The sequence below is a fragment of the Triticum dicoccoides genome, chromosome 3A, assembly GCF_002162155.2.
Source record: "Triticum dicoccoides isolate Atlit2015 ecotype Zavitan chromosome 3A, WEW_v2.0, whole genome shotgun sequence".
In the NCBI taxonomy this organism is placed as follows: domain Eukaryota; kingdom Viridiplantae; phylum Streptophyta; class Magnoliopsida; order Poales; family Poaceae; genus Triticum; species Triticum dicoccoides.
Genome location: NC_041384.1, coordinates 594,273,426 through 594,291,311, shown reverse-complemented (window position 1 = coordinate 594,291,311; position 17,886 = coordinate 594,273,426). Strand labels below are relative to the sequence as shown.

General features: G+C 45.2%; 2 protein-coding genes and 1 pseudogene across 2 annotated transcripts; 2 read left to right on the top strand and 1 right to left on the bottom strand.

Annotated features, from left to right (window-relative positions):
- The first annotated feature begins 6,948 nt into the window (after positions 1 to 6,948).
- On the top strand, positions 6,949 to 9,042 carry LOC119269428 (protein GRAVITROPIC IN THE LIGHT 1-like). Its single transcript, XM_037551256.1, has 2 exons — positions 6,949 to 7,202; positions 7,463 to 9,042. Exon 2 carries the CDS (start codon positions 7,497 to 7,499, stop codon positions 8,856 to 8,858), a length of 1,362 nt encoding a protein of 453 aa, XP_037407153.1. The 5' UTR covers positions 6,949 to 7,202; positions 7,463 to 7,496; the 3' UTR covers positions 8,859 to 9,042.
- A 72-nt stretch (positions 9,043 to 9,114) lies between these two features.
- LOC119269429 lies at positions 9,115 to 10,276 on the bottom strand. Its single transcript, XM_037551257.1, has 3 exons — positions 9,842 to 10,276; positions 9,671 to 9,734; positions 9,115 to 9,418 (listed from the first exon to the last, which is right to left on the bottom strand). The coding sequence occupies exons 1-3, from the start codon at positions 10,127 to 10,129 to the stop codon at positions 9,249 to 9,251; spliced, it is 522 nt and encodes a 173-aa protein (XP_037407154.1). The 5' UTR covers positions 10,130 to 10,276; the 3' UTR covers positions 9,115 to 9,248.
- Positions 10,277 to 11,879: 1,603 nt separating this feature from the next.
- Positions 11,880 to 17,494, top strand: LOC119272634 (annotated as a pseudogene).
- The last annotated feature ends 392 nt before the right edge of the window (positions 17,495 to 17,886 follow it).

The following is a 17,886-nucleotide window of genomic DNA, read 5'->3' as shown; positions in this document are numbered from 1 at the left end:
CAATCAGATGGATCAACAATGCAAGAACACTATAAAGTGCAGTTTTTATTCAACATAATTTTGATAAGATTAATTTTTTGTATTACATCATTAAGGACTTCATCTGAATTAAACGCATCAGGTGCATGTTTTTTATCCTTCATGCAGCATTTTTCCCATTTCTTGAACTGAATAAGCTGTACTTGAAACGGCAACTTTGTCAAGAGGAGCACTGCGAAATGGCAACATGCTTGAACTGAATCAACATGCTCTGTCCAAAAGTTTTCTATGTCACTTTGGTAGAATCATCTGTAATCCAATATTACTAGCGCAGCTCTCAAACATATTTGACTCAATTAGGGTAAGTTTGGTTGTAGGCTCCAACATTATAATCTGAATTTCTGTACTGTTGTGCTTATGACATTCTCTTTTTATGAAAACCTATTTTGGACTTGCCATTGTTCATTTCCAAGAATATAAGCCCAGTGTGACTCTACTCGTCATTTCATTTCAACTAATAGTACCTACTTGCCTCTGTTGGAATAGGGAGGAAAGGAAAACAAGCCACCGATTATGGATAAACAATTTTCTCAGACTCGCAAGAAGGGTACAACCTTTGCTGATTCTACAGCCTCCGTCAGACATGTAAGATTTAATTTAAATGCAATAAATTCTATTATGAATTGCAAGTGTATAATACGTACTTACAGATTGAAGTTGATGCAAATAACTTACTGTTGGCACTTCAGGCACAAATTAAGACACTAGTTCAGTTGAATCCTGGTCTTTTGAATGATGAATTCATGCAGAAATGTGACTCTTCTAAGCAGTGTGATCGTATAGCTGGCTTTGGTGGTCGAATTAGAGCGAGAGATTTGCGGGGACCAACATTAAGTAAGGCAGAATTTGTTTCCAAACTTAAAGTTTCCAAGCAAGCAAAAAGTACTCCAAGAAAAAGGTTCAATTGCATGGTGCAAGTAGCATCTTATGCCTGGTTGATCTTTGATTGGTAGTTCTCATGAAAGCCAACATGATCAACTAAGGAGTTCCAATCCATTGATTTTATATGCTTTTATACTTTGTGCCAATTTATTTACAAGGACTGTCTTTCATAAAGTACTCAACATTTTGTAGGACTGATGAACCACTGTAAGAGATAGAAGCATCAGGAGGCATTGTATTCACCGAAGAAGAATGATACCCATTCAAACAATGATGGTGTCCATCGATTGAAGATTAATAAATATCATTTTTGCTAGTTGTCTCATTTTCCAAATAGATATGAGCAAGTACATTGGTCATATAAGGAGTGTTTTTGACTCAATTTTCTTCAATCATCTTTTAATTTAATAATTGTATGTCGGAATTTTAGTATTTCTATTAATAAAAGAGGCTATGATCCTTTCAATTCAGATTATTTTGTTTCTATATATCAATGTGGATGTTAATATTCAAATGTTGGATCCCGCATAAAGTGGTCGCAAAATGGAAAAGTTATATAAGTGGTTCCGAAGGATATCAAAGTCATGAAGTGAGTGACCGGTAATGTTACTTTGGTCACCATGATTACATTATTTGCGATAACGAATATGGTCGTTAATACTAGGTCGCTATTGCCTCGGGATTGACGACGACACACCATCCCGTTGTTAAAAGTATAACGACCACATAATGTGGTTGTTATACTTTTAACGATGGGGCCTACTACGACCAGCACATTGTGGTCGTTAATGACCTTTAACAACCACAATACGCCTTTTAACGACCACATATATCGTTGTTAAAAAACCATTTTCCTAGTAGTGTATGATAGCCATACATCATTGGGAAATAATATATAGCGTTGAGCACCATGTTTAAGTAGAGATTACAACGGGTAAGAGAGAGGTTACACCGCTGCATAGAGGGGGGAAGAGTTGGTGATGATGGCGGTGAAGTTGTTGGTGAAGATCGCGGTGATGATGATGGCCCCCGATGGCACTCCGGTGCCACCGGAAGCGAGGGGGAGAGAGCCCCCCTCCTTCTTCTTCTTCCTTGACCTCCTCCCTAGATGGGACAAGGGTTTCCCCTCTGGTCCATGGCCTCCATGGCGTGGGAGGGGCAAGAGCCCCTCCGAGATTGGATCTATCTCTCTGTCTCTCTCTGGTTCTGCATTCTGATCTGGCTCTGTTTCACCATTTCGTATATATATGGAGATCCGTAACTCTGATTGGCCTGAAACCTTCGTCGTGATTTTTTTCCGAATATTAGCTTTCTTGCGGCAAAAGAAGAGCGTCAACCGCCTTACGATGGGCTCACGAGGGTAGGGGGCGCGCCCTAGGGGGCGGGGGCGCCCCCTGCCTCATGACCACCTCGGGCACTGGTTCGCGTTGATTTTCCTTCCGAATTTTCCATATTTTCCAAAAATAAGCTCCGTCCGTTTTTATCCCGTTTGGACTCCGTTTGATATGGATATTCTGCGAAACCAAAAACATGCAACAGATAGGAACTGGCACTAGGCACTGGATCAATATGTTAGTCCCAAAAATAATATAAAAAGTTGCCAAAAAGTATATGAAAGTTGAATAATATTGGCATGGAACAATCAAAAATTATAGATACGACGGAGACATATCAGAGGGGTTCCGGTAACCCCCGGTACTCCAAAACTTATCCGAAATGACCCGAACCGTTCCGGTGTCCGAATGTAACCTTCCAATATATGAATATTTACCTCTAAACCATTTCGAGACTCCTCGTCATGTCCGTGATCTCATCCGGGACTCCGAACAAACTTCGGTCATCAAAATCACATAACTCTTAATACAAATCGTCTCGAACGTTAAGCCCACGGACCCTACGGGTTCGAGAACTATGTAGACATGACCGAGACACATCTCCGTTCAATAACCAATAGCGGAACCTGGATGCTCATATTGGTTCCTACATATTCTACAAAGATCTTTATCAGTCATACCGCATAACAACATATGTTGTTCCCTTCGTCATCAGTATGTTACTTGCCCGAAATTTGATCGTCGGTATCATCATACCTAGTTCAATCTCGTCACCGATAAGTCTATTTACTCATTCTGTAATGCATCATCCCGTAACTAACTCATTAGTCACATTGCTTGCAAGGCTTATAGTGATGTGCATTACCGAGAGGGTCCAGAGATACCTCTCCGATACACGGAGTGACAAATCCTAATCTCGATCTATGCTAACCCAACAAACACCATCGGAGACACCTGTAGAGCATCTTTATAATCACCCAGTTACGTTGTGACGTTTGATAGCACACAAGGTGTTCCTCCGGTATTCTGGAGTTGCATAATCTCATAGTAAGAGGAACATGTATAAGTCATGAAGAAAGCAACAACAATAAAACTAAATGATCATTATGCTAAGGTAACGGATGAGTCTTGTCCATCACATCATTCTCTAATGATGTGATCCCATTCATCAAATGACAATACATGTCTATGGTCGGGAAACTTAACCATCTTTGATTAACGAGCTAGTCAAGTAGAGGCATACTAGGGACACTCTGTTTGTCTATGTATTCACACTTGTACTAAGTTTCCGGTTAATACAATTCTAGCATGAATAATAAACATTTATCATGATATAAGGAATATAAATAACAACTTTGTTATTGCCTCTAGGGCATATTTCCTTCATAATGTTGCTAAAATTATGAGGATCAAGGCCTCGCAGAATCTAATACTTTGGCATGGGGTCCGGGTAAGTACGACTTTAAAACTGCATATGGTTTGCCCTTTGATGAGTTGCATAGAGTCAACATGACCTCTTCAAGTTCGGTCCTAGGGGTCAGCGCAACAGTTGGTCCATGATATGGTCTTCAGTTGTAACCCTGACAGTGCGTAATTTCTCTCGGAGGGTATTGACCGATTCACTCCCCACTTGGAAGAAGAAACACAAAAGGAAATTGGAACTATCAAGTTTTTGTGCTATATGCGCTATGGAGCCGGAAGACAATTTTCATCTATTTTTCCATTGTCCTTTAGGCTGAGAATTATGGAGAACTATGTGAGAATTTTGGACACTGTTGGTTTTGGAACAGATTGGGAACAACGGGAAAGAGTGGTTATTTCATGTGTTGGATCCACTATCTGATATTGAGCGAAGTATGGTTCTTAGGACTTTGTGCCGATGCTAGCATATTCATAACGAGGTTGTGCATCACAAGCCACCACCTCTGCTAGAAGCATCTAAGAGATTTCTTCTTAGCTACTTGGAATCTTTGGTTGGCCTAAAATTTGATCTATGTGATGATCCTCGAAAGGGCAAGTCAGTAGTGATATATAATGCTGCAACAAGCAACTCACATAGACTGATGACACCTAGCTCCACGTCCTGGACATCTCCAGATCAAGGATGGACTAACTTGAATACAGATGGGTCCTAGTCTCTGATGACGCGGCAGGGGATGGTATGGTTCTTAGAAAGGATTGTCGGAAAATCATATTTTCCTCATGCAGACACTTGTTCATTTGTCGTGATGCTTTGGAGGCCGAACTCTGTGTGTCTATGGAAGGTATATCTTTTGCTATCCAGCGGAGCGACGCCCCAATTATCATTGAGATGGACTCCATTATTGCTGTGAAGTTGATCCAAGCTCGTGACCTGGACACATCGATCTATGCCACTATCGAATCTCTCCTAAGTACACGATGTCTCTTCATGGTTGTCGTATTACTCATGTAAGTCGGTAGCAAAATAAAGTTAGCGATAGCTGAGCAAATTTTGCTAGAACGGAAGGCAGAACCATGAGTTGGCTTGGTTCTAGCCCTCATGTTGCTGTCCAGGTGGCTCAAGCTGATTGTAACCTTGCTACTCCTGAGTAATACAGTTCTTTCATCCACAAAAACCTTTTGTTTATTGGAACGTGACACGCTCTATGAATATTCCCCTTCTATCCCCGTGATAAGATCTGGAATGGAAGGCCACAAGTCAGATTTGCAATTACATAGCCTGAATCTAAATTAATGGCATGAGCAATTACAATCTTTAGAGGGACTAGCAAAGAGCAAGGTCAGGGTTTCCCAAGTCCCCCGCTTCCTACGGTCGACCGCACCCCTCACTAAATCCTTGGCGTCTGGGGATTACAAAAGAAATCCACCCCAATTAGTGGTTGCAACTCCCTCCCTCGCCTTGATAAGCTACACAATCCCTCGTAGCGATAGATATGGTGTTGGGGCCCCTCGCGGCGATGGGTGATGAATGTGCTTAGGGGATATCCAATGGTCATGGCTAGACATAGCTCGGCCTCGCGCATAGGCATGGAGGTGGGTATGGCTCTTAGCTATGGGGAGCCGGGCGAGGTTTGGAGGAGGCATAGATGCTTGCGCAATTGAGGCAACTATGCAGAGGAGTGGTTGCCGGGTCGACGAGAAGTTATGCTCCGACTACAACAACACGTGTCGATGGCGGGCATGCACAACACAATGGAGTAATTTTAAAGTCTGCAAAGTTTCGTATAGCAAGATAACCTAAGTAAGAGCACGAAAACCATAGGGGACAATGCTCCTCTAGAGTATGCCCTACGTAAGTCCTAAACATGGGCACTCATGGTTCTACTAATTTTTTCTTCTTCTAAAACTCCAGGGAAAGTTTGTCTCCCCTCGGTCTTTAGCTCTAGAGACATGTGGCTATGGTGATGACATTTAAAACAAAAAGACTCATTCGCGTTCAGTCGCTCCAACGAGCGAATCAGTACAACGTGGAGCGCTCAGCTGACAAGATTTCCTGTGGAGGCCCACCATGTGTGACTTTGTGTGCGGACATGCTAAGGATGGGTGAGGCATGGGGGAGCTATCCCCACCCAAAATAAACCCTAATCACCCCCTGAATTTAGGGGGGTACTTAATCCACCTAATCCTCTGAAGGAGCTGGCCACTTTTCAAATCGAGGTTGTCGGATAGCGGACGCTCCAACACGTGTGCGATATAGCCGTGCCCCATTTAAATTTATTTCCCCTAGAGGGGTCTAAGCAATTATAGAAAAAGAACATATTTCTATTTCTTTTCCATTTTTAGCATTGATAAACACAATGATTTAAGGCTAGAATATTCCAAAATGACACACGCGGCTGTGAAATATTATTAAGCACACACATATTCACTTATTTTTGTACTACATATTTACAGTAATTTCTTTAACATGACAAAAGAAGGCTAGAGTGTTGCAACGAGAAGTACAACACACAATCTTCAAGCCGCAACACACACACACACACTCACACTTGTTCCGATGTACTCCCTCGGTTTCTTTTTAGTCCGCATGTAAGATTTATCTTAAGCTAAACGTAGTGTCATATAGGGCAAACAAGGTAAAGTTAGCACTCCAAATAAGGCACGGGTCATCTTTTGGGCTCAGCAAGGGCATCACTCTATCTCCTGGTTTCTAATAGGGAATTCTCTCAATGTAAAATTCCTCTGTACGCAAGATTTTGAAGACGCTGCCGCGGGGCAAGCCTTATACGAGTACATGCAACATCAATGTTTGGCATTTATTTTCAAATATATGGCTGTGTCCTGTGGTGGTGGTATCATTCTCCTTTCAAGAGAAGCAAATAAAAATTTCGCTTTTATATAGGGTGTCATTAATGAGTGAGGACTGGAGACAGTATGCAAACATTGTACTACCTCTCCCAAAATGAGATTTCACCAACCAACCAAAGAAACTTTTGTTTAATAGCAACGTGACGCCCGCCCGCTCTGAACATCCCCCTTCCATGCCCGTGGTAAGATCTGGAATGGAAGGCCGGAGGTCAGATCTGCGGTTACAGAGTCTAAATCTCTAAATTAATGACACGAGCAGTTACAGTCTTGGTCTTAACTCTTAAGCAGGGAGCGAGGCTAGGGTTTGCCAACCCAACCCCCCGCTTCCTTCGGTCGGCCGCATCAAACCCCTGGCCTCTGGGGATTACAAAAGAAATCCAACCCCTTGTAGGAGTGGTAGTGGTTCCCACCCCCCTCCCTCCCTCCTCGTCTCGATCCGCCCCTTTTTCCTGTTCGAATCCATTGGAGCCCACGAGGTCTCCCATAACCTCCATGCCCTCCACTCACGCCGAAGATTCTGCCGCCCCCACCACCTCACTCTCGCTCGCCGCTGCGCCTTCTTCTTCTTCCTGCAGGCTTTTCGCTTCTTCTTCTTCTTCCGTCCGTGCAAGAACGTCCGCCGTTCGTGGAGCTTCCGGTGCCGGCCGCTGAACAAAGGTACCGTACTAATCACCGACGACCGTGCTGTTACATGATCGAGTTCTTGTTTTGCATCTTCTCCTCTGCTTTGCAATCGTCTGAGCTCAGAACCCATACGCCCCTGTTTTTTGTTTTGTTTCTTGTAACCGGAGGTTGTTGCAATCTTGCATTGATCTGGCAGAATTTATTACGGAACTCAATCCTGTCGAAATCCGCGATCTTCATTTTTTTGGAATTCGTGCATGTTTGTTTGACTTCCTGTCTCAACTCTCAACCAGCCTGAAGAAAGAAGGTTCGTGGTCGGAAGCCGCCATGTCTCGCCTTGCGCGGCGGAATCCCCCGACTCCGACGGAGCCGACGGCGAGGAAGGTGAGGAGGACCCCGTCCAGCCTGCTGCTGCGCATCTCCGACATCTGCAAGGTGCATTCCGTCGGCGTCGCGCCGACCGTCGGTGAGAAGCTCAAGACCAACGGCACCGCCACCGCCACCGCCGAGAGCAGCGAAGACGGCGCGCACCTCAAAGTCCACCCGCACCAGGCGTCGTCCTCCGACAACAACGACGAGTGCCTCTCCCAGAGCTCCTCCGCCTGCTGCGAGGAAGAGGTCGTCGAGAAGCTCCTCGACGCGATCTCTTGCCTGAAGGTGGCCTATGTCAATCTTCAGAAAGCCCATGTGCCGTATGATCCTGGGGAGATCGCGATCGCCGGCGAGAGCTTTGCGTCGGAGCTTGAAGAGACCGCCAACTTGCAGGATTTGTATCTGAATATGAACGAATGGAGCAGCCCGAGGTATCTCTCTCATATAAGCTCCAGGATTCAGGAGTATCAGGACCTGGTGATGGACCTGCAGGCTGACATCTGCAAGAAAGACTCTGAAATTGGTTGGCTTCGACCCGAGCTGGACGAGCTGGAAAGGAAGAACATGGAACTGGAGGAGAAGATTGGCCGTAATGGATCGTGCAGAGAAGGATGCTTCACAACCAGGAAGGGGGTGTCAACTGAAGTGTTCATGGATCTACATGAGCGTTCGTCGAAGTGCATCCATGATTTTGCAAAATTCATCTTTGATTGGACAAAAGTTTCCGGATGGAACCTCGGCCTATCCACATTTGCAATCGACAGTCAAGTTGCATATGAGAGAAGGGCTGACAAGAAGTATGCTGTTGAGGCCTATTTTGCTTGCGTGATGCTTATGGCAGACAGAGATGACCATACACCCCTGGATTCAGTTGACTGTATCATGAGCTTCAAAGATCCATTTGACGCTCTCATGACTGATCCAGATTCTAGTTTCGGGAGATATTGCAGAGCAAAGTATCTAGTGGCTGTGCCCCAGAGCATGGAGGATTCCTTCTTTGGAAACTTGGATCACAGAGCATTTGTCGAGGGCGGCAGCCATCCAAGGACGCCATTTTACCAGAAATTTGTGAGGATGGCAAGGTATACATGGGCACTACTCGCAGTTGCTCGTGCTCTGAATCCAAGAGCTGAAATGTTTTATGTCAAGACTGGTGTTCAGTTTCGGAAGGAGCACATGGAAAGTACGCCAGCCAAGGTTATCGGAGAAGAGGAGAAGTTCAGTGTTGGGTTTACGGTCATGCCGGGGTTTAAGATTGGGTGCACTGTCATCAGATGCATTGTTTATTTGTGTAAGCTTAACGCAATGGACTTCTGAACACATCATATTGCAGCCATTAGGTAAGCAGAATCAAATAGCTATATAGTAAGTCTGTCAGCCAAAGTTTCTGTTAAGCTTCTCCTGTATTCAGCCTAGGAGTTGAGGAGCACTATCTAGTAGATAATACCTCATAATGTTAACTTGTAGTAGAATATTGTGCTAGTATTATGTATAGTTTTCAGTGGTTCATCTATTTCTCCATAAATCAGGCCTCTGTTCGTGTGCTATTTGAGATACCAACGAAAGTGGATAATGGAATGTGTATAAATGCTCATCAAAAACCATTTCACATGAACAACACAGTACACATTACTGTCCTAATCCCTTGATGTTATAGCATCCATCTATTTATCTAACCATGAGTGGGTCTGATGGTACAAAAGAAGTTCATCTGCCGAAGAGTTTGGAAAAGAAGTTTGTTGGTTTCGAGTTCTCTGCGCACGCCACATGCATATATCTTCCTAGATTGTCAACTTGCCTTGGCTCCCCTCTTGTGTCTTTCTTGCAAACTTTGCAGGTCTTGTCCACCCAACCTTCCTCCACGTATTCGCCGTCAACTGTATTTTCAGAAACAAATTATTTGGTCAGCATTCAGTAACATGCTTTATTGTATGTTGTTTGCTCAGAGGAAGGACGGGTAGAAGAAATCTTGTGAGACAAAATATTCTTATACAACATGAGGTCATATTAATCCTGGCAGTTTATTATGCCTAGCAGTAGTGTACAAATATTGCACTACCTGAGAAATCAAGAGTAGACAAAACATGAGGTTATCTCTGTATCTGTGACTGAGGGTATGGACAGGGTACCTTCAACATATGACTTGAAGAAATCCTTGTAGGTGCCACCAATCTTCCTCCGAAGGGCTGCATACTGAATTGAAACACCAACCAGAAGTTCATCAGCATAAGGAAAACTTGCAGGTTTCACTATAAAAATTGTTCAAAATTGTTGTGCATTTTGTGATCGATTATATGTACCTGTTCCCTTGTCATCCTTCCTTCATCTTTGATGGAATCCCTGGCCTCATACAGCAGCTCCGCGTCCTTCTCCGACCGGACCTGCGAGAAGTCCAGCGCCTCGGTGATGTTCCCAAACAAGGACTGCTTGGGCACCTTCTTCTTCTCCTCCTCCTGCTCATCTGCTTTCGCATAGGCCCTGACTGATCTAGCAGGACTGGCGCTGCCTAGCTTGAAGGAGGGCATGCTCTGGTGGAGCCCAAACGAGGAGCTCTGGGCCGGGGACAGCACGAGCGCCCTCATGGCCATGGCTTTGATCAGCTGGTAGTTGGTTCTCCTTCACCGCAGGTAGAAGAAGCGTAGTTGGTGAGTGATCCGCATCCACTGCTTATATATGTGGAAGCATTTGGTGTGCACACAAGCGAATCAAGGGCACGCCATGGCAGTTCTGTGGCGGTTAACAGGGCTGCGTGGTGCAAGCCAGGCCTGATGCAACGAGAGCAGAGTTTTCAGATGAGAGGACGGCGTTGCGCGCTGTGTCTACTGGACAGGAAGAGTTGCGGCAGCGTGGCTGGTTTAGCTGATGACTGTATAGACAGGAATATTTGTGGAGGGATTTTCTCCTGGAACGAAACTAAAACTCAGGAAAAATAATTAAAACTCAGGCCACTGTTAAGTGAGAACATATGTCAGCTTCTTTTATTCGTGTGCTATTTTTTTTTGACGAAAACAAATCTTATTGTTAAATTTGAGAATTGGCTTTTGGGGTTTTTAAAGAACTTCCCTTTTGAATATGTTGCTGAGAATTATTGAAAGCATTAGTCTCATGGAGACGCTTTTGTTCTATCGACTGATTACACGCTCGTTTCAACCGCCTCGGGCATCTGCCACGTGGCCCCTTTGGCCCGTATGTAGTGCACCTTATCGTTTGCTGGAACGTTGTGACTCTCCCTCGATCTCCCTATCCTCTGGTCTCCTATATCTCTAACATCCCTCCTTCCCCCTCGCTCCTTTCCCATGGGGATGTTGTGCCGCTTACCACAAACTGGGGGGCCGCGGCTTCAAGCACGCCATCATCGCCGTTGCTACGGCTACAAGTAGGCGATGGGTTGTGCACCATCAGCTATGATCACGCGTCGGTCGAGATGATGCGGGCAGGGCGTCGGGCCACTCGAAGTGCGGGCTACCCAACCCACCGGTAGTGTAGGGCTCGCGCCTAACGCATCCATGGTCGCCGCAAGGACAAGGTGCGAGTAGCCATGACCTGGTGTCGCAAAGGCGTCGCCGTGCTCGGAATTGGTTTTGCACAACGACGACTACACCGATGATAGTGTTGCAAAGGGACAACATGGGTCATATGTTGCAAAGGAGCTTCTCAACATCATCCATGTTGTAAAGGAGCGGTCCCAGAAAGAGGAGAAATCAAATTAAAAAATTGATTGATGATAATGGTGTTTGGGTACAAGAATCGAAGATGAAGGAACACATTATGGGGTATTTTTCCAAACTTTTCACCTCAGAAGTAACCCAACCAAATCAGGAGGTTCTATCTCTTGTCCAAAAAAAGTAACAGAAGAAATGAATAATGCTCTTCTCCAGTATTCAGTTGAAAAAAAATAATGCTCTTCTCGCCCCGTATACGGCCGAGGAGGTTCGAAAGGCCCTGTACGACATTTGAGATTTAAAACCGCCGAGTCCATATGGCCTCCATGCTATTTTCTATAAAAGACTCTGGTCTATGTTGGGGGTGATTTGACTAAAGAGGTTCTCCAGGCGGTGAATATCTGCTCTATACCAAAGGGGTGGAATGATACTGCAATTGTAATGATCCCTAAGGTTAACTCTCCGAAAAAGGTAACTCAGTTTAGACCAATTAGCTTGTGCAATGTGATGTAAAAGGTTATTTCAAAAATGATTGCTTCTTGTTTGAAGATAATCCTATCAGATATTATCTGCCCAACTCAGAGCGCTTTTGTTCCTGGAAGAATGGTTACTAACAATATATTAGTGGCATAGGAATGCTTTCATACAATAAAGAAAAAGGTCTGGCAAAGAGGGTATGTGTGCTATCAAATTGTACATGCATAAGGCATATGATCGAGTGGAGTGGTCTTTTTTGAAGGAAATTATGTTGAAGTTGGGATTTCAAGAGAACTGGGTGAATTTAATTATGCAATGTGTTTCCTCTGTGGAGTACCGGGTTCATTTTAATGCTAAAGAAACCGAGAGTTTTAAACCTACTAGAGGACCGAGGCAGGGATATCCTCTCTCTCCTACTTATTCTTGTCATGCACATAAGGCCTGACTGCTCTATAAAGGTTAGCAGAAATGCCCCACCAATTTCTAATCTTCTCTTTGCTGATGACTCATGATTCTTATGCGAGCGAATGCAATGAACGCGGAGGGGCTAAAATTAGTTCTGGATTCCTATCGTGCCGCCTCGGGGCAGATGGTGAGTGTTTAAAAATCTAGCATATTTTGTAGTCCCAACACAAAAGTGGAAGACAAGGCGCAAATTTGTACAATTCTGAATATTATGACTAAACCTCTCAATGATAAGTATTTCGGTTTGCCTGCAAATGTGGGTGTGGACTAAAGTGATTGTTTTCAATTCCTGATTGATAGAATTATCATGAGAATTACTAGATGGAAATAAAAATTGTTATCCACTGGAGGAAAGGAATTTTTTCTCAAATCTGTTGCACAAGCTATCCCAACCTATGCCATGTATGCCTTTAAAAATCCTATTTTTGGAAAGAAATCACTGATGCGATGTCGCAATTTTAGTGGGGTGGGGAGGACAATCAAAAGAGGATGCATTGGATGGCGTGGTGGAAGATGTGTGTCCCAAAAAACAAAGGAGGTATGGACTTTCGAGATATACACGGTTTCAAACTGGCTTTGTTAGCTAAACAAGCACGACGTCTTCTTGATAAACCTGACTTGTTATGTGCCATTATTTTGAGAGCTAAGTATTTTCCCGATGGTGCTTTGATGAGTGCAAGTTCAAAAAAGAGTTCGTCTTTTACTTTGCAAGGCATTATGGCGGGTGTAAATCCTCTAAGAAATGATTATATCTGCGAGTTGGTAATGGGAAAACTATTGATATTTGAAGAGATGTATGGATCCCATACGATGCGAATAGGAAACTTATCACTCCTAGAAGAGGGCACCTTCTGCCAAAGGTATATGATCTTATTGATCCAGTTACGAATTGTTAGGACGAAGACTTGGTGTGACAAACTCTGTGGCCAATTGATGCTCAAAGAGTTCTCGTGATTCCCCTTCGTATGCATAATATGTCATTGTGTGGAGCTATACAAAGCATGGTTTGTTCACTGTTAGATCTGCTTACTTGGAGGAATGGAACCAACAACATGGAAGAAAATTCCAATATACAAATGTTGGAAATTATCTTGCTCGGCAAAGGTACAAAATTTCATTTGGCGTACTTTGCATGGAACCCTCATGTGTCGTGTTACGCTTGCCAATAGTCACATGAAGGTCTCGCCCATTTGCCCCTCATGCTCGAGTGGACCAGAAGATACGAAAGATGTATTGTTCCTTTGTAAACAGGAAAAATAGGTTTGGAATAAATTGTGGATGTACAGGGCGATTAAAAAACGTTGTGCTATTAATTGTGCGGGAGAGGCAATACTTAATTTTTTACTTCTTATGGCAGACCAGGAACTATCTAATTTGGGCCACCAGAATGTACGTGAACTAATCGCTATAACCGCTTGGTATCTACGATGGGATAGACATAAGCTTGTTCATGAAGGAAAGGTTCAAAACGCTTCCCAAACTTTCATGGGGATTCGTGCCATAACAACAAACTATATTAATGCCCACTCCCAGAATGCATCTAGTAAAGCAGGTGGATGGAGCAGACCTCCGATGGGATTTGTTAAATTGATGTCGATTCTTCTTTTGATCATGATGTGCTTAGAGGCACGACTAGGGTTGTTCTCAGAGATGACAAAGGAAGATTCATTGTTGGCGGAAACTGGAAGATTGATTGATGTGATGATGTTTTGACAGCAGAAGTGTTGGCCTAAGGTTTGGATTACTTCTTGCACGTAGGGCGGGATGCAATTGTCGTGTATTAACTCTGATAATATGAAAGTCATCAACACAATGAAGAATGGAGGACAATCGGCGGGAGCGACAGTGGCAGTCTTCGATGATTGCTATTTCTTGGCCTGTGATTTTCCTCTTACTACGTTTGAACATTGTAATACAAAAGCAAATAAGGTGGCTCATAAACTAGCTAGGTTAGCAAAAAAATCGTGGCAAGGGACTGTTTTGAGGAGTCCTTAGATGAAATTGTAACTTTTCTTATTGACGATGTAACTGTTATTTCCAATTCCCCCGCAAAAAATGTTATTTCCAATTAATAAAGTTAACGGTTTATTTCAAAAAAAGGAGGGGTCCCCAGAGTTGGGCTTCGCAAGACCGTCTGTGTCGCGGAAGGGCTCGCAACATCGTACGTGTTACCGAAGTCCTCGCAAACAATGCTAGCCACTCAATCACACCGAAGCTCGTGACCCAACCGATCTTTGGTAAAAAAATCAACTAGCCAACGCATAACCCACACTTAATTCTTGTTACCCATATTACTGGGTATTGAACAACCAAATTTATTTTGGGAAGTTATTTGGGGTGTTAGAGCATCTTCAGTAGATGATGTATAATAGGGAAGCCAAAACAAATTTGGTCACCAAAGAGTGTGTTTTAAGGCACCGAAACATTTTCTGTCATAGCAGATGATGTAAAATAGGGCACACGTCATTGCATATTTCAACATTTCAAACTACCAACTGTTCAAACTTAAGAAAAAATTCAAACTTAATTATAAAGACATGAGTTTGAACTTAAACATAAAGACTCACTACCATATTTTGACTCAATACTACGCACACACTACTCATCATCATCATCATCATCATCATCATCCCCGTCGTTGAGACGGTTCCAAAGCTCCATGAATGACTAAGTATCACTATCCAGCTCTTCTTCATCATTGTCGGAGTCGAGCTTGATCACCGGGGGGCTTGCATCGTACTCCTTCTTGATCACCGAGGGGCCAGCCTCGCCCTTTTCTTGATCGTCTTCTTGCCTTGCGGGTCCCTACTCGCAAAGAACTCATACCGCCTGCACAAGGTGCGGATTTTGTGAGCCTCGCCATAGTTGGTGCATCGCTCTCATGGACAGAGCGTTGCTACATGACTAGGTGGTCTTCCTTCTCATGCTTGTGAGACACAATCCGCACTTCAGGAGTGAGTAACTTCGCCACCTCCCAGCTCATGACATCTAGAAAGTTCAGCTTGGACTTATGTCGACGGTAAATCTAAGCCACAATGTCATAAGCGCGGGGGCGAGCTTCGGTGTCTCAAAGGTCCCAAGCTAGTGTTACATCCCTTTGCACGAGATCACCACAACGTAGTGCTCAGGCGACCGATTCGGTGGTGCGGTAGGCGAAAGGAAGCGTGGGGGCGATGGATCCGGCCATGGGGATGGTCTGAATGATGGAGGAGGTGGCTGGAATCGGTCAACGCAATGATGGTGGCAGCTGAATAGGCTGGAGGGGTGGTCAGGCGGAGGAAGGGGCCGGTGGATCCGATGCAAGGAAGTGGAGTGGTGGCGATGGTGGCCAGATTCGACAGCGATGGCGGTGCATGAGAAGTGGTTGTGAGGATGAAGTTTCACGCGGCGGTTGGGCTGTACACGAATGTGAAATTTGTTTTGTAGCAGCAGCATGGGTGTTGTATATTTGTAGGCCAAAATATGCGACTACCCTAAAATATGGCACATAGTTTAGGGATAAGGCAGTTTCTGGAGCATTGTTTTCTAGATCCAAATGCATAAAGTAACTCTCCTATTAACATCATTTGTTGAAGATTCACCTCACCATTTTTTATAGTATAATGTGGGCTCGTCCTTTAGGCCATCTCCAAAAGAGACCCTCAAAGCTCGGGTATAAGTTCGGATTGTAGTGTCCGGGCCATTTTTGCCAACTTTTGTAATTCAATGGGACATAGAGCGGTTCGGACATTATTTTTCCCACAAATAGAAACCAACTAGGGGGGGGGGGGCTTTGGGAGTGTCCGAATATCCACTTGACCAACCCACGTGGTCTCCCCCTCCCTCTCTCCCTCTCTCTCTTCCCAACCGCACATCACACGCACATATCCACCACATGTATAGTCTGCCCACCTCTCTCTCCTCCCAACCAGACAAATAAGGATTTTTAGTGATTAAGGATTGGAATGCTCCCTCCCACATCATGTCCGTGGACCACGTCCAGAGTGAAAAAAGGACATTTGTGGTGTCCATTTAATTAGGGACTGGCGTTGGAGAGGCCCTTGGTCGACAATTCATTCTCAAACTCCCGAAAAATATAACTCGTTGTAAAGACCACAAAATGAGTCAGCGGCAACTTGCTTTTTGTAGGGATTTACTTTTTTTACATTTGTGTCATTATGCTCCAACACCGACCCTCAAACCTTCTGTAACCGTCCGGACCACGTGGTCCGGACGAGTTTTGCTATCCAACGCCATCCTGTATTGTTTCGCTCGGTGGTCCGGACGTCATTTTCCCTGCAAATTGGAAGAAACCCGAGAGGGGCTTTGCGGACGTTAGAATCGCTGTCACACCTGCTTCTGACAAACTTGACCCACCAAAAACCCTCCCCCTCACCCGCGCGCTTTCCCACCCAAAGCGGCCAGCGCCACTCCAAAGTGCCAGTGCTGCATTCATGCCCACCCAGAGCGCATGTGTCCTCTCACGTCACTCCAGCATGGAAGCGTCGTGCCAACCGAGAGCGCGGCCCGTGCCATTTCTCGGTGCATGCTAATGCTATGCGTTCAGACGACAGTCCGTCGGTCCGCCTTCCTACATTAAACATGTGTGGTTGTAGAGGGACCTGCTCCGGCGCCACCCGTCCGTTCCTCTGCCGCCCACCATTAACCAACTTGCCGTCTGCCCTGCCATCCGTCCGCTATTTAAACTCCAGTCCTGGCCATAGCCGCATCCTCCTTCTCCACTCCTTTCTCCTCGACACCACCATCGCCATGTCCTCCTCGAGTTCCATAGCCCTCTGGGACATCCTCTCATCCGAGCAGAAGGAGATCGCTGCCATTGAAACCAGATGGCAGACTAGCAGACGGACGATCTCACCGGAGACCAGCGCTACAGACATCACAATGGAAGAGGGGACCGACGACGAGCCGGCGCCATCGTCCTAACCGGCCCATGCCGGCATCACCATGGGCGAGGCCCATGCTCACTACACCGACATGGTGTTGGCAGAGCGGGAGGCCGCGTTTTGGTAGGCACAGACCGATTAGGACTACAACCTCCGCCTCCTCGATGAGCATCGATGCGCAAAGGAGCAACTCGCCTCCAGCACGGCCATTGCGCGGGACGTGTACGTGGCCGAGCAGGAGGCGATGCTCGACTCCTATCGCTCCGTTTGTGACATCCGTCGCGACCGCTGGCGGTACCGCCTCCATCAGGCAGAGTCAGAAGTTGCCTTCAAGGAGATCGACGATGCAGTGGATGAAGTGTACGGCAGGAGCGAGGACTACGGTTGGATGACTGGCTTCCATATCAGTGTCCGTAGACTGGTCCCCTCGATCCGCGGACGGATGCGGTGTCCAGTTTGGGGTTGATATTGGAGATGCCCTTAACTAGTACACTGTGAAGATCTTATCCCTAAACCGCTAGGTGTAGAAAAAAATGACACACTCACGGACATTTTTTTATGAAATGGTAAGGGAAACATTTGTAATCGGCACACCGGCCGAACATTGGGCTGGTAGCGCTCGCTCGCAAATACTGGTGGGCCACCAATCGTTTTCTTATCCACTCACGAAGGGAGCAACACATCCACTCGTTCCTTTTCGTTTCTTCTTCTTTCTTCGCGTCTTCTTCAATAGTTTCTCTTCCCCTCCCTCTTCCTCACATAAACCCAGCATGGATCCACTTGATTGTAATCAAGCTTTTGTCCGTGTTGCGCCTCTCTCCTCCATATAGTACTCCGCCATAGATCCCAAGAGGCGGA

Excerpts from the sequence above, each read along its gene's own strand:
- LOC119269429 (XM_037551257.1), bottom strand. The coding sequence starts at position 10,129 with ATGGCCATGAGGGCGCTCGTGCTGTCCCCGGCCCAGAGCTCCTCGTTT. Across the intron at positions 9,735-9,841 it reads GAAGGATGACAAGGGAACAG|TATGCAGCCCTTCGGAGGAA; the intron begins GTACATATAATC and ends GTTTCAATTCAG. Across the intron at positions 9,419-9,670 it reads CTTCAAGTCATATGTTGAAG|TTGACGGCGAATACGTGGAG; the intron begins GTACCCTGTCCA and ends CTGAAAATACAG.
- LOC119269428 (XM_037551256.1), top strand. The coding sequence starts at position 7,497 with ATGTCTCGCCTTGCGCGGCGGAATCCCCCGACTCCGACGGAGCCGACG.